At 51.0% G+C, this 20,250-nt stretch overlaps 1 protein-coding gene across 5 annotated transcripts in view; it reads left to right on the top strand.

Annotated features, from left to right (window-relative positions):
* RNF220 (ring finger protein 220) overlaps positions 1–20,250 on the top strand; it is a 234,534-nt gene that overhangs the window by 121,517 nt on the left and 92,767 nt on the right. For all 5 annotated transcript variants that reach the window (XM_068141568.1, XM_068141569.1, XM_068141566.1 and 2 more), the window contains one exon: positions 18,589–18,718. In XM_068141568.1, the coding sequence (XP_067997669.1) occupies positions 18,589–18,718 (130 nt within the window). The remainder of the gene's footprint in view (positions 1–18,588; positions 18,719–20,250) is intronic.

Genomic DNA, 20,250 nt, shown 5'->3' on the forward strand with positions numbered 1-20,250 from the left:
TTTTTTTTTTGTTGCCTTCCCTTTTTATAATGGATTCTCTCTTGCAAATACCCATTTATTAAAGAGACAAAATATTAATTTTTTGTTAAATGTTCATGTCAAAAATGTCACCTTTGCAGTTTGGCAAATTGCTGCTTGTGCAAAACCTACTGACTGGGAGTTTTCCCACTAAAAAAAAAAGAGGGAAAAAAATGGTCTGGTTAAAAGAAATATATATTTGCCTCAACGGGAGCAATTAAGGAGAATAAGAATAAAGACATTTCAGGGATCTGGTTTTTTGCATTTCCATTAACAATCCAGCTGAAAGAGACAAACACTGGAGGGGTTGTTCCATCGCTTCACCCCTGGAGGTACCTTAAAATGGCCCCAGTCCTGCTGCCTGGGCCTTAACCTCTAATCAAAGCATACACGGTTGCTATATAATTGCAAAAGCTATTTGCTATTACTGAGAGTTAATTTACTCTGAGATGGAGTCATGCCCAGATGTCCCAGTCAGAGCTGATCACTCTAATGGGATGCCATTCCTCAGTTACATACAGAGGATGGTGGACCAGACTCCTCGGGAAGAAGCTGCTGTCCTGGGGAGCTCCCAGGGCAGAGGATAAGGCAGAAAGGATGTAGGTTGCACACAGAATGATTGGAGGTGCTGGGCACCAAGGGCACAGCAACCCCACTCTTGTTTCTGTGTTTTCCATAAAAGCAGGTTTCCTTTTAAAACTGGAGTGGGATACTTAGGGAAATAGAATGGAATGGAATGGAATGGAATGGAATGGAATGGAATGGAATGGAATGGAATGGAATAGAATAGAATAGAATAGAATAGAATAGAATAGAATAGAATAGACCAGGTTGGAAGAGACCTTCAAGATCATCGTGTCCAACCTATCATGCAACACCATCTAATCAACTAAACCATGCAGCCAAGCACCCTATCAAGTCTCCTCCTGAACACCTCCAGTGATGGTGACTCCATTGTGCCCAGCCAAGAGCTTGTTGATCCCTGCCCCTCTGGCACACCCAGCTGTGATAGCAGACGTCCCGCTCTAAGGTGAGCAGTAGGGAGGAAAACCAGTTTGCAGGGAAGGAGCCATAACTGCCTGAAATGGGACCAGAACAGAGCTCCCATTGCAGCCTTGTTAAGGGATACCTCTCTCCCTTCCCCACCTCCCTTCTCCTCCCTGGATATGGGGATGAGTAATGCACTTAGCTTCCAGGAAAAGTATTTAAGAATCAGATCTTATTGTGGCAATGCAGAAGGCCTTGAAAGACAGAGGAGGCATTACAAGGGATTTTTTTCCCTTTGTCAATTAAATGAATGTTCTCCAAACCCGTTGTGCCCAGGCCTCATGTGTGCTGTTACCATTGTCTCTAAAAACTCTGTCTGATTTTTCAAGCAATTTCTCATGAAACAGGCACTTTCAGAAAAATCATAAGAAAGCAATCGTTTCAAATTGGTCATTTGAGACTCAAATTACTAATCTAATACATTTTTTATTGAGGGTTCCTGAAAGGTTCCATAAAACACAGTCTGTGAAGCTGCCCAAACTTGCCAGCCTCCCAGTTTGACAAATCGAACCCAGCAATCCACTTTGCAGCTCAGGTTTAGGGCTCGTGAAGCCTCCGCCGGAATAGCAGCATTTATATTTCTTCATCAATAGTGCCTATCTGGTCAGATTTTTAAATTCCCTGGGGTGTTTTGTTGGGTTTTTTTATTCCCCCCCCCCCCCCCCATGCTAGATTTTTGTGTCCATGTCCAAGCTGCAACACCGATATTGGGGTTATCGGGGGATGGTTGACCTAAAATCTGCTGCTGAGCATCAGTGGAGCAAGCAGGAAATCACAGTATCACAGTATCACTAAGGTTGGAAGAGACCTGGAGGATCATCGAGTCCAACCTATAAACACAGACCCCATGACTAGACCATGGCACCAAGTGCCACGTCCAATCTCCTCTTGAACACCTCCAGGGATGGTGACTCCACCACCTCCCTGGGCAGCACATTCCAATGACAAATGACTCTTTCAGTGAAGAACTTTCTTCTCACCTCAAGCCTAAACTTCCCCTGGTGCAGCTTGAGACTGTGTCCCCTTGTTCTGGTGCTGGTTGCCTGGGAGAAGAGGCCAACCCCTTCCTGGCTACAACCACGCTTCAGGTAGTTGTAGAGGGCAATGAGGTCACCCCTGAGCCTCCTCTTCTCCAGGCTAAACAATCCCAGCTCTCTCAGCCTCTCCTCATAGGGCTTGTGTTCAAGGCCTCTCCCCAGCCTTGTTGCCCTTCTCTGGACACGTTCAAGTGTTTTGATGTCCTTCTTAAATTGAGGGGCCCAGAACTGGACACAGGACTCAAGGTGTGGCCTAACCAATGCAGAGTACAGGGGCACAATGACTTCCCTGCTCCTGCTGGTCACACTAATCCTAATGCAGGCCAGGATGTCATTGGCCTTCTTGGCTGCCTGGGCACACTGCTGGCTCATGTTGGGTCAGGCAAAGAGAGGTCTGGGAGCCAGAGACTGACGGACTTTTCATTACCGATATTATTTATATTGTTTATATTATTTGTATTCTTTTACTATTTTGTTGCAATATTTATAATGTTGTTTATGTTTTTCTTAATGTTGTCTTAGACAGGGCCCTTTGTAGCAGCAGAACTCTTTGCATAGTCCCTGTCCTGTTGGGCTCAAAGGCTGAAAAGAGAAGGGAACTAAAACATTGGACAGACAAAGGGGGTTGACCTTTCTAGAAGTGAGGGCTCAAAGCATGGGAAAATGAGGTCAAACTGACAGTTTCTGGTCCCATGTCCCTGTGTCATATCATGGCCACAAGACCACAATCTCCTCTTTGCAGTAGTTTTTTGGGAAACAGAAACAGGTCTGACCCATTTCTCAGAAGCCATCATGGTTACAAAGCATTGGCATCCCCTCTTACAAGGCACTAATCAAATACATGTTAATTATTGTTTTGGCAGATGATGAGGGCCGGCTGAGTGCTGCCTTCAGGTAGAACCAAAACCACAATGCCTCTCTCATCAGGTTTAATAAACTCAAAACAAGAACTCTGGGGGCTGACAGCTCCTTTCTGATGCTGGAGAGGCAGTACCCAGCAAGGAAAACCAAGTCGACAAGGCCAGCTCAGCTTGCCAAGAGCCCAACCAAATTTGCTTTCTCCCTTTAATGCCTGGTAGCAGTTTAGCAAAATCTGCTGGCCCAGAGCAAGGCAGAAATGTAGTTTGGGGGAACATTTTCCAGCAATGCCTGGCTTCTTGGGCTGGCCAGCACAAGCGGGTGGAGGGGAGAGGGAACGAACAGGGCAGTTCAAGAGATACACAGAAAGCTGACAGACATTGGGCAGAGATGGGGATGAAGAGCTTAGGAAGAGAAGGGTACCTCAGCCTGCAGCTCAGTGCCCTCACTGTGGTTTACAAAGCAGGGACAGGGCTGGTGTGGCAGTGACACTCAGCTCAGCCCTGGCATCTCTGTGCAAATTTCACACTCTGAGAAGAGCCATACAAACTGGTCCAAACATGTGACAGGCACCATACAGGCAAGGAGAGGGGGCTTCCCTGCAAACCCCACTGCACTCACTCTGCTCCTCAATTGCAGTCCCAGGGTTCTCTGGCTGTGCAACTCCCTCAGTGATGGGACATCTGACCATGTGTTGACACACTTCCCCCTAAGGCCATGGTCTAGTCATGGGGTCTGTGTTGATAGGTTGGACTCGATGATCCTCGAGGTCCTTTCCAACCTAAGTGATACTGTGATACTGTGATACTGTGAATCAGTGTATAGTTTGCTGCTGCCATTATGGTTTTACTATGGGCATGATGCACAACACATAGTCAGAAAGTAGAGCTGGAGTTCCTTCCAACCTAAATGTGGCCATTTTGGATCTAAACTGGAGCTGCATTGCAGGAAGGAGCCATTCCTAACCAATTCTGGCCCTGATGATCACTCACAGGTGATGAGGATGGGCTAGCAGCTTGTCCAGCAGACCCTCTGGTCCGGGGCATGATACTGGGCTTCTGCCCTCACACAGGCAGGGAGGGTTGCAGAGCTTCTTCACATTCACAGCCCTACAAACAGCCTGGAGCTTATTGTGCAATTTCTTTAAAAAATTAAATAAATCAATTTATTACAATTAATAAGCAATGTGACATTTCAGATAAAAACTCTCTCCCCCTTTCAAAGAAAACTTCCAAGCCAGACTTCAGACCGAAGCAGATTCAAAGAGGATGGTTTTATCAATTGAGCAAAAAAGAAGGTGAAGCAAGAGCCACCCTTTAATCTTGGCTGTGGCCACCCCTTCAGCATCTCCTGCCTGTGCTGTCCAAACTGAGAGTGATGGTGCCAGTTCATTCCAGATCTGCCAGCAGCATGTTCCACGCAGCTGCTCCTCTTACAAAGGATACAGGCATTTTATTTCCAGATGGGGAAACCTACATGCAGTTGTGTGCATTTCCTGTCGCACTTCTCAACCATCTTTTAAGCACGTGTGAGCAGCAAGGTGCCCACATTTCCATCAGAGGGTCTGCATGACCCATGCTGATGCACGAAACTCAGCCCTACCTTTTTCCTGAGCGTCTGCACATCAGGGCTGTGCTGAGCAGGTTCAGCCCCTCAAAAGTTGCATGCACCAACCTGCTCTGCCCCTGTCCCACTACCAGGTAGAAAATCCATCAGTGCCAGTCCCTTGCAGAGGGATGGAGAGGTGTCAGGCCTCCAGCTCAGCGCAGTCTCTGCACAGATACCCATGGGGCCTACAGCAGATCAGGAACATCATTCCTCATTCCTCTGAGCTGCAGGTGTAGCTCTACTCACACCAGATCCTTCCCACCACCCCTCCTTGAACTCCCTCCAGCTGCTCGATGGCTTCACAGGGTGCTTGTGCTCCATCCCCTCTTTGCTCTCGTGACTCACGCTTCTCCCCTGTGGGGCCATTCCTGCTCTGCTGTGTGCCATGGCTGCCTGCCACGCTGCAGCCTCCCTGGGGCAGTGTCTGATGAGCTGTTTGCTTTAGCCAGAGGGAAGAGCCAGCCACAGGGCAGGAGCAGCGGGCAGCCATGACGGCACGTCTCCCGGCCGGCCGCTCTGCAGGCTTGGATGCCGAGAGGTGCAGAGGTGCCAAGTGCTGATCTGGCTTTCACGCCATCGAAGTCCATGAAATTAGCTTTGGATTTACACTCGTGGCAGTAGGATAGGAACTTGGCCCAAGGTCTCAGGGCTGTTTTAAAGACGAAGGAGCCTTTGGATGTATCACTGTGTCTTTAACTGGGGTGGGGAATGCAGTGAAGAAGAGGGGTGAGTTTCAGGGCAAGGGAAGGGTAACCCTGGTATTCTTGGCCTCCTGGGGAAAAAGTGATGGCTGCAGCAACTGTAGCCCTTGTGATAGGGAAGGAGGTTCTGGGCAGGTCAGGAACTAAAAAGAGGGAGAAATCAGGACTTTTAATCCCTTCCCCATCCTCCTCCACATCTCTTCTACCCAACAAAGGCACATTTCCTGTGTTGGCATCAACAGAGGCACCGTGGGGCACAGGGACAATGGTATCCCTGTCCCCAGAAGCTATGCCAGTGCAGGTCAGGGCTGTGTGTGAAACACTAGATCCTGGCAACAGACTAAGAGGCTGAAGCATCAGAATGTGTCCCCACCTCTTGCTAAGCATCTCTCTCCAGGGAAGGGAGACTCTCAGGGCAGATTTCACCTTGTGCAAAGGGGTCAGCAAAAGACTTCTGTGCCACTTAAATCCCACTTGAGCACTCTGCACTGGGGTGAAATTAACTCTCTTCACCGAATAAGCCATCAAGAAAAACTGATCTCAAAGTCTGTGCTGGGCCACAGCCGAGGCCCACTTCTATTTGCAAGTGAAAAAACCATTTCCCATCCTTAGAGTTAAATGAGCCAATAGTTCAATCACAGAGCGAGAAGCAGCAATAGAGACTGAGTGCCACAGGTATTGGCAATCTATGCAAGGAATCACAATAAGCAGGACTTGCCTGTTTTCTCTGTGTTGAGCAGCAGTGTTATTCAACAACCTATTTGCAAATTGCATCTTCCAGGTCCTCTTTTTCCCCCCTCGTTAAAGTTGCAGCGATAATAGGGCGATTACAGTGCAAGAAGCTAAACACAATCCATTAGTGGCATCGTGGCTGGTTTCAGATCTTCAGGAAAAAAAAGATAATCAAAGCTGTTGAAGTTTTCTTATTATGCACATTAAAGGCAGGCAGCAGGGCCTGATCAAAGCCAACACCACCCCGGTGCTCCCCCCACCCACCTCCCTACCCTGCATCTTGTCCCCCCTCTATTCATTAGTGGTCACAGCTGTGCAGTTGGCCAATTACTTGGGAATAATAAGTACATTTTGCAGTAAATTAAATATTAATTAGTCTGTGGCAGGTTGTTTTGGGTTTCCCTCCCTCCCCTTATTTCCTCCCATCCACCTGAAAAAGGTGAAAGGGATGTGACATTGTCATTGCCTGTGTTGGCATGTGGGTGACAGTTGGGGAGGCTGTCCTCCAGCCCTGTGCTTTGTCTCCTCCATGGGTGGCTTGCAGTGAGGTCTTTCCTGATCTTCCTAGAAGGTGCACTGCTGCTGTGTCAGTATTTGTAATCCCATTCCCAGCTTTGATGTTACCTTCTTCTCCTAACCTAGGTACATCCTGTCTCTGCTTGCATTCCCCTCCTGCGTGCTCCACATGGGCACTTAGCTCTCCAGGGCTGTGATGTGGTCCACAGGCAGCAAATAAATCTATGTGGGGGTGCCTGGCCACGAGATGTGAGGGCAGTTTGGCTCATTCAGCAGTATTAGGAGGAGTGATGCTCTCTAGTTCATGGATATGTCTGTGAGGCCTCATCCTGCCCCACTCCTGCACAGCAGGATGTCAGTCCAAACAGTGCATGTCATGCCAGGGAGTGAGAAATAGGAGTAGGGTTGGACAGAAGAGGAGGCTGAAGAGCAGCTGTCATACAGCCCAGCATCACCCCTCACCGAAATGAGTTGTCCCATTTTGGTGGAAGACCCCAGGCATGGTGACCCTTTAATCTCCTAGCTAGGGACTCTGGGGACAGAGTGACCTGGTCTGGCTTTGCCTGGTCCTACGGAATCCATCTTGAGTGAGTGCAGACAACAGGGGAAAGCCCTGCAGAGCCCAGATCAGATGCCAAGCATGGATCTGCTGGGAAGAGCTGTTCCATCAACTAAGCCACGTGGGCTAGTTTGATGTTTTCAACATAACCGTGTCTGTTAAGGTTTAAAGGGCAAATACAGTGGAGATGAGAAGTAGATGAAAAGAGCACCTAAGCCCTACATAGTGGGTCATGAGACCCTGATGTGGAGGGAAGACCTATCCTCACTCTAGAGCTCCTCAGGAAAAGACAGTCAGGACAGGAAGGGACGATGCTCTGATCACTCAATGATTCCATGCTGGCTAATTCTGGTTAGAGCAAATGTCCCTGTCACCCCAGCCATGCCACCCTGAAGTGCAGCATCACCTTTGCCCCCTGCAGCCAGGCAAGAGCCTGGAAACAGGATGATAGGGTCTCAGCATCCCACCCACCATCCGTCCTTCCTTCCTGGCACTGTGTGAACAGAGGAAGGAGATTTCTGTGCTCTCTGTTCTTACTAAACCCTTACCAGGAGTTTCTGAGGCAGGACTGAGCTGCATTAGTGAAGCCAGAGTAATCTGTGCCTGTCAGCAGATCCCAAGGCAAAAGGCTCCACTTGCTCAGCTCTTGGATTTACACTTTACTAACAGCCCTGCAGGCTGTCTTGTGATGCATCGTGAACCAGTTCACCCCTCGGTGCCCCTGAGTGCAATTAAGTTGTGAGGGTTTTTAAATGTAGTTTGACAGTATGCAGGTTGGGTTTGTACTTTATTTACAGCTTTTACTTGGGGACCAATAAAACCCCAGCTGTCTAATGTGAGATCTAAAACTTGCATCTCACTCTTTGCCTTGGATATCTTTTCTGTAGTAAACTATTTATTTGCGTTTCATCTTGTACAAGCTCTTCTTTCCATGCTGAGAAGCTGAGAGCTCCAGGGGCTCTTTGAAGACTATTTGCTATAGGATAGCAACTGGAATTCTCTTTAAACATCCGTGCCTGCCTTGCCCTACAGCTGGCCTCTTGGTGTCAACATGCAGTTTTGTGCAAGTTTCCTGTGCAAAGCTAACATTTGCACACTCCCCTGGCAATTGTAGTCTCAGATCCCTCCCGTGCAAGCATATACCATGCATGAGCAGCAGTTAGTCCACGTGCCAAATTAGAAGTGGCATCAAGGCCTCTTTAAAAAGGAAGATTTAACTGGGTTATGAATGACTGCCTGCCATGCTGCTTGGGGAGGAAGAATGTGCTGCTTGACCTAAGTGACCAGTCAAAATGGTCCGCATTTGGACTGCAAGTATGCAGTTCCTGCTACCGCTGAGCCTTCAGATTCTCATCACACCATTGCAACAAAAATCTTCTTGGAAAGGGTTATCTGATAGCAGCATGAGATATGTACAAGCAAAATCCCAGTGCATTTCAATGTCGGGCAGTCAGACTTCTCCACCTATGAGCATCCCCTGGACGCTGACCCTGGCATGCCAGAGGAGTACATGTGAAGGGTGAGGTGGCATCAGGCTAGCAACACAAATCACGCTAAAAATGCCAAATAGCTGCTTTTTCATGCATTCACAACCCAAGGGTCGTGCTCTTGCCATAAAAAGGAAGATGAACCCGGCGAGATGGGAGCAATGTTCCCAAGGATGCCTCTGGGAGGGAAAGATCAAGAACCAATGCTCATAATGGCCTCAGCTGCTAAAACAGTCAAAAATAATAATGGGGTAGGGAGGATGCTGGAGGAGCTGGATGCAGCTGTGATGAGTGTCCATCGTGTGCTGGTGCATCTGCCCAGTGACACCCTGACGTTCTCTGGTCTCCAGCACCCATATCCTATCATCTAAGTCTCCTTTAAAATCACAGTGGAGATTTCTGTTATGTGGGTGGAAATGGCCAACACAAGCTCTTGGAAGACACAGAAGGGAAAATATTTTCCTTCTCTGGGGTGTTATTTTTTCACTATGCCTGTTTTTCTTTCTGCCCTGCGTTCGCCACCTCACAGCTCTCTAAATTCACAGGAGCTCTTCCTCAAGGTGAAATGAAGGCTTCGGGCTGCATTTGGTGGTGCTGGCAAGGGGAGGGATGAGGGTCAGGGAGGGTTAAGCAGGGAGGGGGCATTGCAACAAGGCGGCCTGATCTAGTGATTAAACAAAGGGATTCAGCCAACATGTGTAAAATTAAGTGATCAAGAGTTGATTACAGAGTGCATTGATTGTGTACTGATGGATTAAACAGAGTCGTGCTCGGGATGCGATTTTACGAGCCGGGCACGGAGAGCACAGGCAATCGACATGTTGGCCAGAAGGACCCGCTTCTCCCAATCCCTGGCTTTTATACATTCTCTGGATAAATCTGCAGAGAGGCCCGTGGAATTATAATCGATTATCCATTTCTCAAAGTCACTTAAGGGCCCTGAGCTACAAGCTAAAGTGCCGGTGCTGCGAAGAGGCATTGGGTATGCGCCGGCATGTGCAGGTGCTGGCGCGAGGGGAAAATGTGGCAATGACCCTGCGTGCTGCAAGCTGATGAATCTATTTTCTTGTAGGAAATAGTTTTGACAGTTCAATATCTGTGTTTTCGATATGTGCCCCACACATCCCCAAGGGAGGAGAGCAAAGGAGTTGGGAAGTGGGAGGGAGGGAGTGCATGGGAGGCAAAGAAAGACTCTACCCCATCACCCCTTTAAATATAGACGGATCAGTATATCACCAACTTAACAAGCTGCCCTCCAAGTCAAGGGCATGGGAGCAGCATCACTACCTGCAAGCACATGCTGCAGGGATAGGATGGGGCTAGTGCCCCTCTCAGGGTGCATTGCTGAGCTGCAGGGGAACCTACAGCAAGCCCTTGGCCTGCTGGCAACGGGGTGGTCCCCAGGCCTTTCACAGTCAATGGTGAAGGCAGAGTCCCGTTTCCAGGCTGATCCTCTCTCTCAGGTAGTGGACAGGCCCTTTGATGAGGACTCAGAGGAACAGAAGGACAGGGAGTGCAAGAGCTGAGCAGCTGCAGTGTGGTTCAGGATCATCCTGTGAGTTCTGCAGGAAGTTGCGATGTGTGGCAGTGAAGTGAGGCCAGGAGGGAAAAGCCTCTCAGCAGCTCCTCCAGCCCCCATGCAGGGCTGCCACTCCCTCTCACAACTGCGTCCTGGTTTCTGGTGTGGATGGAGCAATCAGTCTAGAACATCAGACTTCAGCTCTCTTATGGGATCACAGCCAGACACGGGGACATTCCTGTGAAACTCCCACCTTCTCTAGCTCCCACTGATGTTATTTTTTGGCAGCTAGAGAAGGTATTTTGCTCCAGGTCTTTCCATCCCAAGAGTTGATGCAGAGCATGAATAATCAAGGCACACTTTGGCAATGCAGCTATACAGCTTCTCCTCAGCACCCTCTTCCACTGGGCCAGCAGGAACCCCAGTTCAGGGGACTGGCTTAACAAAGGACCAGAAGTGAGCCTTGCTACAGAAACAGGTCCAGAGGCCAGGCCCACTGGTGAATGTCACTCAGCTGTGAGCCCTTCAGGCACATCCTCAGGCATGCCAGGTGGCTGAGGAGGAGGGATGATGAGGAAACAGAGCCATTCCCCACACTTGATTTAGCTGTGACTGCATCCACAGCACAGGTAGCGAGAGAGCCCTAAGGTCTCCTGCATGACTGCCTGATTGCTGGGCAGTGTGCTGGGTACCAGTGCCTCATTTTCCCAAGCCCCTCAGAGGAAGAACTGGCTGTGGGCCACAGAGTTTGCAGAACTGTAGGCATGGTCCCTGGGTCCCACTGGCTGCAGATGGTTTGTCTACAGCCTGACCATTCTTGGCTGCATGGCATGAAAAACCCATGAGCGGAAGGGCAGCTCCAGAATGTGGGAAAAAGATGCATCATGCTCCAGGCTGGAGGGAGAGAGTTGTAGGATTCCCCCAGAGCATTGGTGCCATGCTGTGTTCACTGAAGCCAGGGACACCACTGATGCTGGGGAGACTCAGCTGCTCCCCAGGACTTGGTTTTGGAGACCAGGCAGTGGGTTGGAGGAAGCTCCAGGGCAGAGGATGGATGTCAACAGGAAGATGCCCTCTGTGGTCCCAAGCTTGCCCATACTCATGTGAGCACCCATCAGAGAAGGGGTCTGTCCCCAGTCCCCACTGTCCTGGTTTGGTCCATCTCCAGACCAGCACAGGTCAATGGCCAGGCAGCCATGTGCTTCCTCCCTTCCAGAGAAAGCCAGCACAGGCAGCTTGCCCACCGGGGAGCTGTGAGGGAGCAGGGCAGGGACGGAGCAGCGCAGCCCCTTGGCTTAGCACTGCGTTCCTCTTATTATTCAATTGTGAAGACCAAGAAAGTGTTTCTGCTCTGCCCTGTGGAGCTGTGTGGAGCCCAGGAGCAGTGCAGTGGGGAGCCAAGACTGCAGCCCATCCCAGCCTTCCTGTTCCCCTCTCTCTTCCAGGTCTCTGTCATGCTCTCCCTTTCCAGCTCTCCCGGCGGCCCGCGGCCCTCTCATCGAGGATTCATTGTCTTGTCAGCCTCTAGTTAGCCGGCATGCGTGCGAATCATAAATTACCCCACCCGGGCCTCTGCTATGCTTCAGCACAGACAAAAAAATTGCACTCCATCACCGTGTCTCCCAGCTTTTAGTGGTATTGATCAATGCTGCTCCCTTCCCGCCCCCCCCTCCCCACCCCCCCTTTTCATTTTAACCGAGCCGGTTAAGTGCAGTATCTTATTTTGTGCTGGGACAAATGAAAAGAATATTAGCAAGGGCTGAAATATATCTCTTTTTTATCTCTCTGCTACTTTTTTATTGAATCTTTCTGAGTAGGTGGCTTTCCGCAGGATGACAGCCTCATGACAGGCTCCTCATTAGAGCCGAGACAGTAATTGTGATGCATTTCCCTGCGCGGCCTTTTCACTTCTCCCCCCCCCCCCCTTCCTCTGCCTTTCCTCCTCTCTCCTTTTCCCCTGATTTGTAAAGTGATTGGATGTACAGACTCACTCAGTTTCTTAAATTATTGTCCAGCTCGATCCATATTCCTCTGCCCCACGCTGAGCAGCCATGATCTCTGCAGACGGAGAGCTAGGACCGGGATCACAGGTGGTGGGGTCGGATGCTCAGAGGGGCTCCTCACCTCTCCTCGCTGTTGGGCTGACACCTGCCATGAGAAATGTGGTGCCAGACCCTAGCAGAGTACACAACAGCCTCTGAAGAGCCCAGGGTGCTGTTTGCACACACATTTTCACTGAGTGACCCATAGGGTCGCCTCAGCTGGTCCTAGCTACATGTCAGCATCACTGTACCAGTTTACACCAGTTTTCTCCAGTATTCAGCTTGCCTGGAGAGGCAGCTACAAGAGAACTCTTTTCTTTGGAAGGAAATCAATATTTTAGCAAGCTTTTCTGCCTTGGATCCCTCTATAGTTTTTAGCCTCAGGAGAAGGAGGTGTATTTTCTAAGCTGCTTGGCAGCCTGGGCACCGTAGCAGGGAGCAGTGCGGGATATCAGGCCCTCGGTAAGGAGGCAGGGAACTGAGTTCAGCTCTTCATTGTGCCCCAGTTTGTTCATGAGGTTGTAGAGGTCCCTCAATTCATCACTGTCTCTATGTGTTATATACACCCCAGCTGTATAAAACCGGCTGTCACCCATCCCCATGCCTCTCTCTGCTAGATTCAAGGCAGGATTGGCCCTGTGCTGTGCCCAGGACAATTTGAATCCAGCTTCTGCTGCTGCCCTGGGGCAGCCTTGCACTGTAGGAGTGGAGAAATGACTCCTCGAAGGCCATTTCTTTTCTGGACTTCTGGTCTCTTCCGGCCTGCACAGACCTCCAAAATGCACATGGTCCAAGGGAAGGTAGGTCTGCTCGTCACAGGGTGATTCCCTGGTGATTTGGATGTACTCACTGCACTATGGAGGATTTTCAGAGTTAGGTTGTGCTGTGGATGCAGTTACTATCAGATGCTGAACCCAGCCACAGCACACAAGCATGAAGTCACCTCACAGCCCATGGCTGTCCCCAGCGCACAGGCACAGAGCAAGCACAGGAGAGATTGGATCAAGACCTGGGCAGCATACTGAGATCTGCATCCCGCAGCCAGCCAGGAGCCTGAGGGAAAGGAAGAGCCTGCTGCAAGGAACAGGATGTGTCCTGACCTCAAAACACCCCCTTGTAGAGGCTTTTGGGGGCCACATACCTTTTGGCCCCAGCAGAACCCAAGACAGCACCCAGCAGACAGGATGCAGCCCCATGGGGATAGCAGTGGAAGGTCACTAATAAACAACAGGCAGCTGGAAGGGCGATGGGGAACATTATTTCTGCTCTCCCCACTTTATTACCAAATACTTTTTGCCTCTCATGCCATTCAGGGGTGCTCTGCACTGACACATGAACCATTTCCATCTTCCTCACCCCACCATTGTCATCCTCCTCCAGCCACAGCACAGCCCCTTGGCTGCCACTTACTGTCAGTGCTCTGCAAGCTTCATCAGCTGCAGCACGGGCTCGTCAGGAGGAGAGCAAGTGTTTGGCTATTTCCAAGCTAATATGGGGCTTTCTGTGAATTATTGTTTTTTGAGCTGGAAGGAAAGGATGCTTGTCACACGAGATATCTGCTATCAGTACACAAATAACAGCAAACCCATCATCGAATGGAAAATAATCGCAGCGGAAACCGAGTTGCGGGGGAGCCGGGAGGGATTATTACAGGCACTGGCAGCGGCGATGCTGTCAAGGAGCCTGTGTCAGCACTTCCATTACCACCCACCTGGCTTCAGCAAGAACCCCGAAGCGGTGCAGAGGGCCACAGGGCCCCAGCATGGGGTCATTTCTATTCAGAAGAGTTTCAGATCAACTGGCTTTGATTGGGTTTAAATGATGGAGTGTTTAAGAGGGAGAGAGAGGAAATAGGAGGGTGAGATGAAGGGAGGCGTCTCAGAGGAGGGGGAGTTTGGTACTCAGACAAGTGGAAAACAGTTTGAAATGGAGAAATCAGAAGCCTGGGAGAGAAGGACTGGTCCTCCTAGGGGTGAGCAAGGAAGGACAGTGTGGGGAGAAGAGCTGAAACCTGGGCAGATGCCATGGGGTCTGCCCAGTGGGACCTGTTAGGAAAGATTGAGTGCATCTCCAGGAGGGAACGTGTCCCTATCACTGCTCCCTTCTTGCTGCCACCCCAGATGCCACCCACAGTGGCAGTCCCTGGAGAGGCACCTGGCTGTGCAGTCAGCCATCAGTGGAGCTGAGCAATTGAATTATAAACAATTTATTTCGTTCATTTGGCAATTTGCTGAGCTGCTGGGCAGAGTGAGCCTCACATCCTGTAAACTTTGCTTATTCAGAGTGACTTGGAAGCATCATTTAAGCCATGCTGTATAGTGACAAGGGGCTGTATGCATCACGTGCTGACATGGCTGTTGGAGGGCTGGGTCTTTTTTTTTTCCTCACTTAAATGTTCTCCAAAATAGTGTTTCACGTTCTTCTGGTGGGGGTAAAGCTCTCCCTTCCAAGTGACCCATTCCTGCCCTGCAAACACTGCTGTCAGCCCTCCATTCGGGAACACAGACACAGGGAGGGAGCAGGGATGGCTTCAGGCTTTCACACCTATTCAGCGCCACACTGGCACCTCCAGCGCCTGCGCCCAACTCCCAGCCTGGAGCCCAGCTCCCATTAGCAGTTACTTGGTGGTGAATCAGAGGACTCAGGGGAATTACGTGGGATTCATATCGATGCATGCGAGGACGGGTTCTGGCCCTCAATCCCCACTGGGATCAGGAGGGTTCGGTTCGGTCCTCATCTGGGCTGGGATTCGTTTGCAGACATCCTCCGACGGAGCCTGCGGACAAATTCCTCCACACAGGGGTGCGTCTGTGCATCGAGCCCTCTGCTTTCAGAGCAGGAAATATTTGGTTTCAACACTTGGAGTTAAACATTTCCGTGGAGCCCAGGAGACCGTGCAAACAGCGGGAGCACTAAGGCTTTGCCTTTTCATCTCTCTGGCACTGGCGAGCAGGGGGTCGGCAGCAGGGGAAGCACGGCAGAGCTGAGGAGGGTAAACACTGGAGCTGAGCCTACCGAGTAACCAGAGAGCAAAGGGGAGAGACAGGGGCAAAGAAAACAAAAACACAGCTGCCAAAAAACAAAAGCCTGAAAAGAGCCATTCAGGGTCTCCCAGGAGCGGGTTTGGCACAGGGCAGGGAAGGAAGAGCAGCGAGCACTTGCTGCTGGGGCAGGCACAGGTCCAATCCACTTGGAAGTGTGGACCTTTCGTTCCGCCCTGGGAAAACCAGTGCCCTCTGCCTTCTCAAGCAGGGTAAGCACCTACACCTCAGAGCAGTCCAGCCACACACAGTGCAGCATCTTTGCTTTTTCCTGGGTACCAAGACATGCCTGCTCTGAAGATGAGAAGCATGATGTATCCATCTCCCTCTACCTTTGCGTTCACAAACAAAACCAGAGGACCTGTGCCCATCTTCTCCCTCCCCACAAGCCACCAAGCTGGGTACAACTGCCCAGTATGAGACACTACAGAGTAGGCGTGTGTCAGGCTGTGGGGCACACTGAGGATGAGGATGGCACTGATTTGGGGAGACACATCCCACTGTCAGCCTCTGTGGCACTGCAGACATGCAGTGGGTTTTGCAGACCTGAGGAGGCTTGTGTAGGTGTCCTGTTGGCACAGGAGCTGCACCCTCCTTTCTGCCTGTCACTTGCACTTATCCACACTCCGGAAAAATGTGTGGTTGTCAGCCCCTTGGGCCAGGAGCTGGGGCTCCTTCTGTCTGTTGCTTTGTAATCTGAATATCAGGGACTTGGCTACATGTCCAGGTCCCCGTTTTCCTGCCCCTATGGAAGCCTTTCCTTCAGTGCAAGCATCAGCCTCCCACACTCACTGGAGCAAAATCTTCCCCAGATGTTACAGGAATCTGGAGTGACAGCTGTCATGTCCTTGTTTGGCACAAATTTATCACCATAACATTGGCATAGCTGGTGGGTAAGGCCATTGCTACTCATTTCTCCTGTTGACCTAGGCTGGACTGGGGAGTGGCCATGGAAGGCTCCTTCCCATGGCCTAAGATTCCTCCTGTTTGCTCTGGCCATTGAAATCCAGTCACCTGTGCTTAGGAATGTGCATCCCATAGGAAAACAAGCAGCCAACAAGGATCCGGCCTGGCAGCCACCAGTCTAGTGCAACAGAGCTCATCCCCAAGAGGGACTTGACCTGCACCTCCTGATCTGAGTCTGTCCATCACAGTGCTGTGGTCCAAGACTTTGCATCAGCTTCTCCAGCAAACCCCTGGGCTCCCCAGACAGCAGAGACCCAGGGATGCTCAATCTCTGCCCCACCAGGCCAAGCTGTGGGTGGCAGGCCAAGGGGGTTGGTGGGCCCCACAGTGGTGGCCTGGGCTGGGAGTGGGGATGCATTGTGGTAGGGCGGAGGGCAGCCTGTTTACCCGTCCATCTGCACACCCCACAGCAGGGATCCAGCAGGATTTCCCGTCCACTCAAAGGCTGCCTGTTTATTTTGGGAGGGAGACTCAGACAGCTCCATTGTTTTGCTGTGAAGTTGGGGTTATAAATAGCAGGTGGTCGGGGACGCTCCTGGGCTATTTTGGGCCCCCACTACACAAAAGTGGAAAAGCTCCAAGAGGAAGGTGGAATTACTGAAATGCCGACCTTTCCCGCAAGGGTCAGCAGGAGCTGGTTGTTTGGGTTTGGGTTGGGTTCTGGGCATTATTTAAACATGAGGGAAGGAGGAGAGAGGAAGACGGTCCCAGCTGCACGGGCTGTGTGCTTCCCAGCAGAAAGGTGGTAGGCATGAGGAGCTAAGGTGCCTGGACTCTGCTGGGGATCTGCTCAGGATCCATCAGGAGCAGTTCATATCCAGCTGGGATTTACTCCTGCCTCTGCAAATGAGAGGCTTCCCAGTGCATGGAGAAGCTGGGGAAGTAGGGGATGAGCTGTAGGACTGGCCTGCCTCAACTTGCCCTTTGTACCTCAGTTTCCCTCATCTCCTATGGGGAGGCTGAAGAAACAGGCAGGTAATGTTCTGGCAACAGCCCTGCTGCTGTCAGGCACGTACGCAGTGTCCTGCTGGAAGGCAAGGATGAGCCAAGGTGACTCCCAAACTTATTCCAGACTCTTCCTCTCGTTAAACACGTGCACCAGGCAGTTATACAGTGAGCAGCAGGGACCCAGTAAAGCAGCTCACACCAATGTTTTATACTTTGAGAAGGTCTATTCCTTTAATGGGGATTCATTTAACTGGGCTCTGCCATCGTTAGGAGTCATAAAATGGCACCTTTTGGCTCCTGATTGGAAGGCCACGGTGTATGCAACCCCCTCATATCCAGAGCTGGCTGCTTTATTGTGCATTACTGCCTCTCACTTGGATTTAACCAATTTGATCCATGTCTAATACATAAATAAATAATCCAGCAGGAGGGTTCACATTAGATGACAACAGGCAGCTATAAAGCATGTTTCTCCCCGCTGGAGCCATCTGAGCTGGGCTCCGCACGCCCTCTCATGAGCAGAGCTGCTAATACAGCCGGGAGAGGGGGGTCTGGAGACCCGTGGGCTTCTCTGGTTTATTGAAACTTCATTGTTTGCTTTAGAGTTTTATTTTATGTTAAATAGACGCTGTATATTCCTTACAGAGGGGGCAATAAATTTTCTGAGCTGCAGGAAATTGGCTTCAGAGCAGAGACTGAGCCAGGGAGATGTGGCTGGGCAGGGGAGTGATGGGGAGGATTTGGGGCGAGGAGGATATGAGGAAGTTCCCCGATTCCAGGGTGCCCAGGGGCTCAGCCCTGCACAGGCTTGGGGTCCATAGGCACCTCCAGATGTCACCCAGCGATGATACAGCCCCAGCAGGCTCAGGGCTCAGGCAGCTGCAGGGTCCAGTGCTGATGGGGCTGTGGGGAGGACAAGGGGCCCCATCCCATCTTTACGATAGGGTGAGCAATCCTCTGTGATAGTCAGGGTAGGTATGCCAAGCATATGGACCTGCTCCCTGCCATCCACAGTCCAGCACCACATGGTGTCCTCTGCCTCCCAACCATTGTGTGCCCACAGAGAATCACTCTGCCCATCATAGGAGTCATCCTGACCCATCCAAATGCAGGGCTGGCAAGGAGGATGAAGATAGTTCTTAATTTACAGCTATTAATTAATGGGAACAGTGGCTAGTGCTGTGTCATCTGTTTGCCACAAGTCATACCACCTGCACCACAGACTAGGGAAGGTGGGGTTGCACAGGGTCACTCCTGAAATGTAGCTGTTGCTGCTCTCCCTGTAAAGCTGGAGGGCCCACAGCTGAGGCCAGTTGTCCTGCTGTAGAACAGAGCCAGCCCCTGTCACAGGGATTGTAGGAGGGGGAGAGAAATAGGGCTGTATCCGGAGAAAATCCCCTGGTTTCAGACCTCAGATAGGATGGGGACCAGGGCAGAGTGCAGGCAGTGCTGATGGCAGCCTATCAGAGCTAAAGCTTTCTCTTCTTGTTTTTTTTGTCCTCCCTGCAGGCAAAAAGAAAGCAACTTTATTCGACAGCCAGGCTCCGATCTGTCCCATCTGCCAAGTCCTCCTTCGCCCTGGGGAGTTGCAAGAGCACATGGAACAGGAGCTGGAGAAGCTCACCCAGCTGAACATCAGGTAAGCCGCTCCCTGGGGTCCACCAGCATCCCCAGTTAGCCAGCCAGGGCATCTGCCCATGGCAGAGGAGATGGTGGTGCCCACAGCTACCAGGTATGGGAGACAGAGTGCTAGCCAGTGGGACAAAAGCATTTCCCTGGGGCTCACTGCAACTTCCCTTTCTCCAGGGATGCGTTTGGATGAGCAGTTTTGATGCTGTTCGCAGCCACGACGGAGCAGGGACTGCCATTTAGCTGCCTTCAGCCCCCTTCTGCTTCCCCCAGCACAGCAAAGCCCCTAGATAAAAAAAAAGAAAAAGAAGAATAAATAATAATTGCATTTTAACTGCTGGCAGTTATTTAGGAAATGGCTGCAGCCAAGGGTTGGCAGATCCCTGCCCCTGTCTTAATAAAACTCAGTGGCCTTGGAAAAGAGCATGTTTATTTCAATTATTAATGAATTCTCCGGTCATTAAAAGGTGAGGAAAGGAATCAAACTGCCGACTAGAAGCAGAGTTACGTCACCAGGTGGTCGGAGAGGAGGGCGAGCGCAGCATGTGTGTGCCAGGGCAAAGGGGTGCAGCGTGGAGCGTGCAGAATCCATCCCTCCCCAGCTTGGGTCTTTGCAACTGAGCAATAGCCGTTGCAGAGGGAGGGAGAAGGAGGGAGCATTCGCTAGAGAAGAAGAGACCTCTCCAAATGGGTTCTGGCTGAGATGTCCTAAATTAGGCACCCACAGCTTCAGGCTGAGACCTGTATCCCCCCATGCATTGCACAGGAAGAGGAAAAGGCTGGGGGGGGCAGGGAACAGGCAGCCCATTTATTCCCCTCGACACCCAGTCCCCTTGCGAGCGTAATTTATGGTGTAATTTGGGCTGCATCCAACTTAATAAAGGGCCACTGCAAATTAGTGAACAGGTTTAAATGAACAGAAGCAATTAGTGCTCGGAGGAGCCCATCAAAGAAGTTGGGCCAATATCAGAGTGAAACTGAAACCGCAAGCCAGGAGCGGAGGCTGGCTGGCGCGAGGCGGTGATGGGAAGGTGGCGTTTAATGGGAAAGGAAAGGAAACCCTAAATCATAAAGCATGACAAGGGCCATTGTGGGCCAGCTGACAAATGAAAAAGAATGGCATTATTCCTTTAAATAACAGCAGCAGTTAGAGGGGAGACAGCTCTCCCCAGCTTGCCCTCGCTTCCCTGGCCCGCTCTTCTCGGCCACGCAGGCAGCGAAGAAGAATCAGAGGTCTTTATTAATTATTAAATAACGACTCCCTCCGCAGCGTGATAGATAACGTTCAATCTAGTCGATGGATTCAGGCGATGGAGGCTAATCTGTAACACCACAGCTCTGAACAGGGACAGTCTCTCCCAGTCCCAGAGGGGAGCGGTGGCCAGCTGGCAGCAGCAGGCAGCGAGTGCAGGCGGCAATAGCGGGCAGCAGGACGCCAGCAGGTTAAGCTCTGTGCGTTGCCTAGCCCTGCTTGGGCAGCTCAGCCCTAGCGAGTGGCCCCACCACCCATTCTCCCACCTTTCCTGCCTGGAGGAGCCAGGA

The sequence above is a fragment of the Melanerpes formicivorus genome, unplaced genomic scaffold, assembly GCF_026170545.1.
Source record: "Melanerpes formicivorus ecotype bairdi unplaced genomic scaffold, bMelFor1.0.p_v2 SCAF_7, whole genome shotgun sequence".
NCBI lineage: Eukaryota > Metazoa > Chordata > Aves > Piciformes > Picidae > Melanerpes > Melanerpes formicivorus.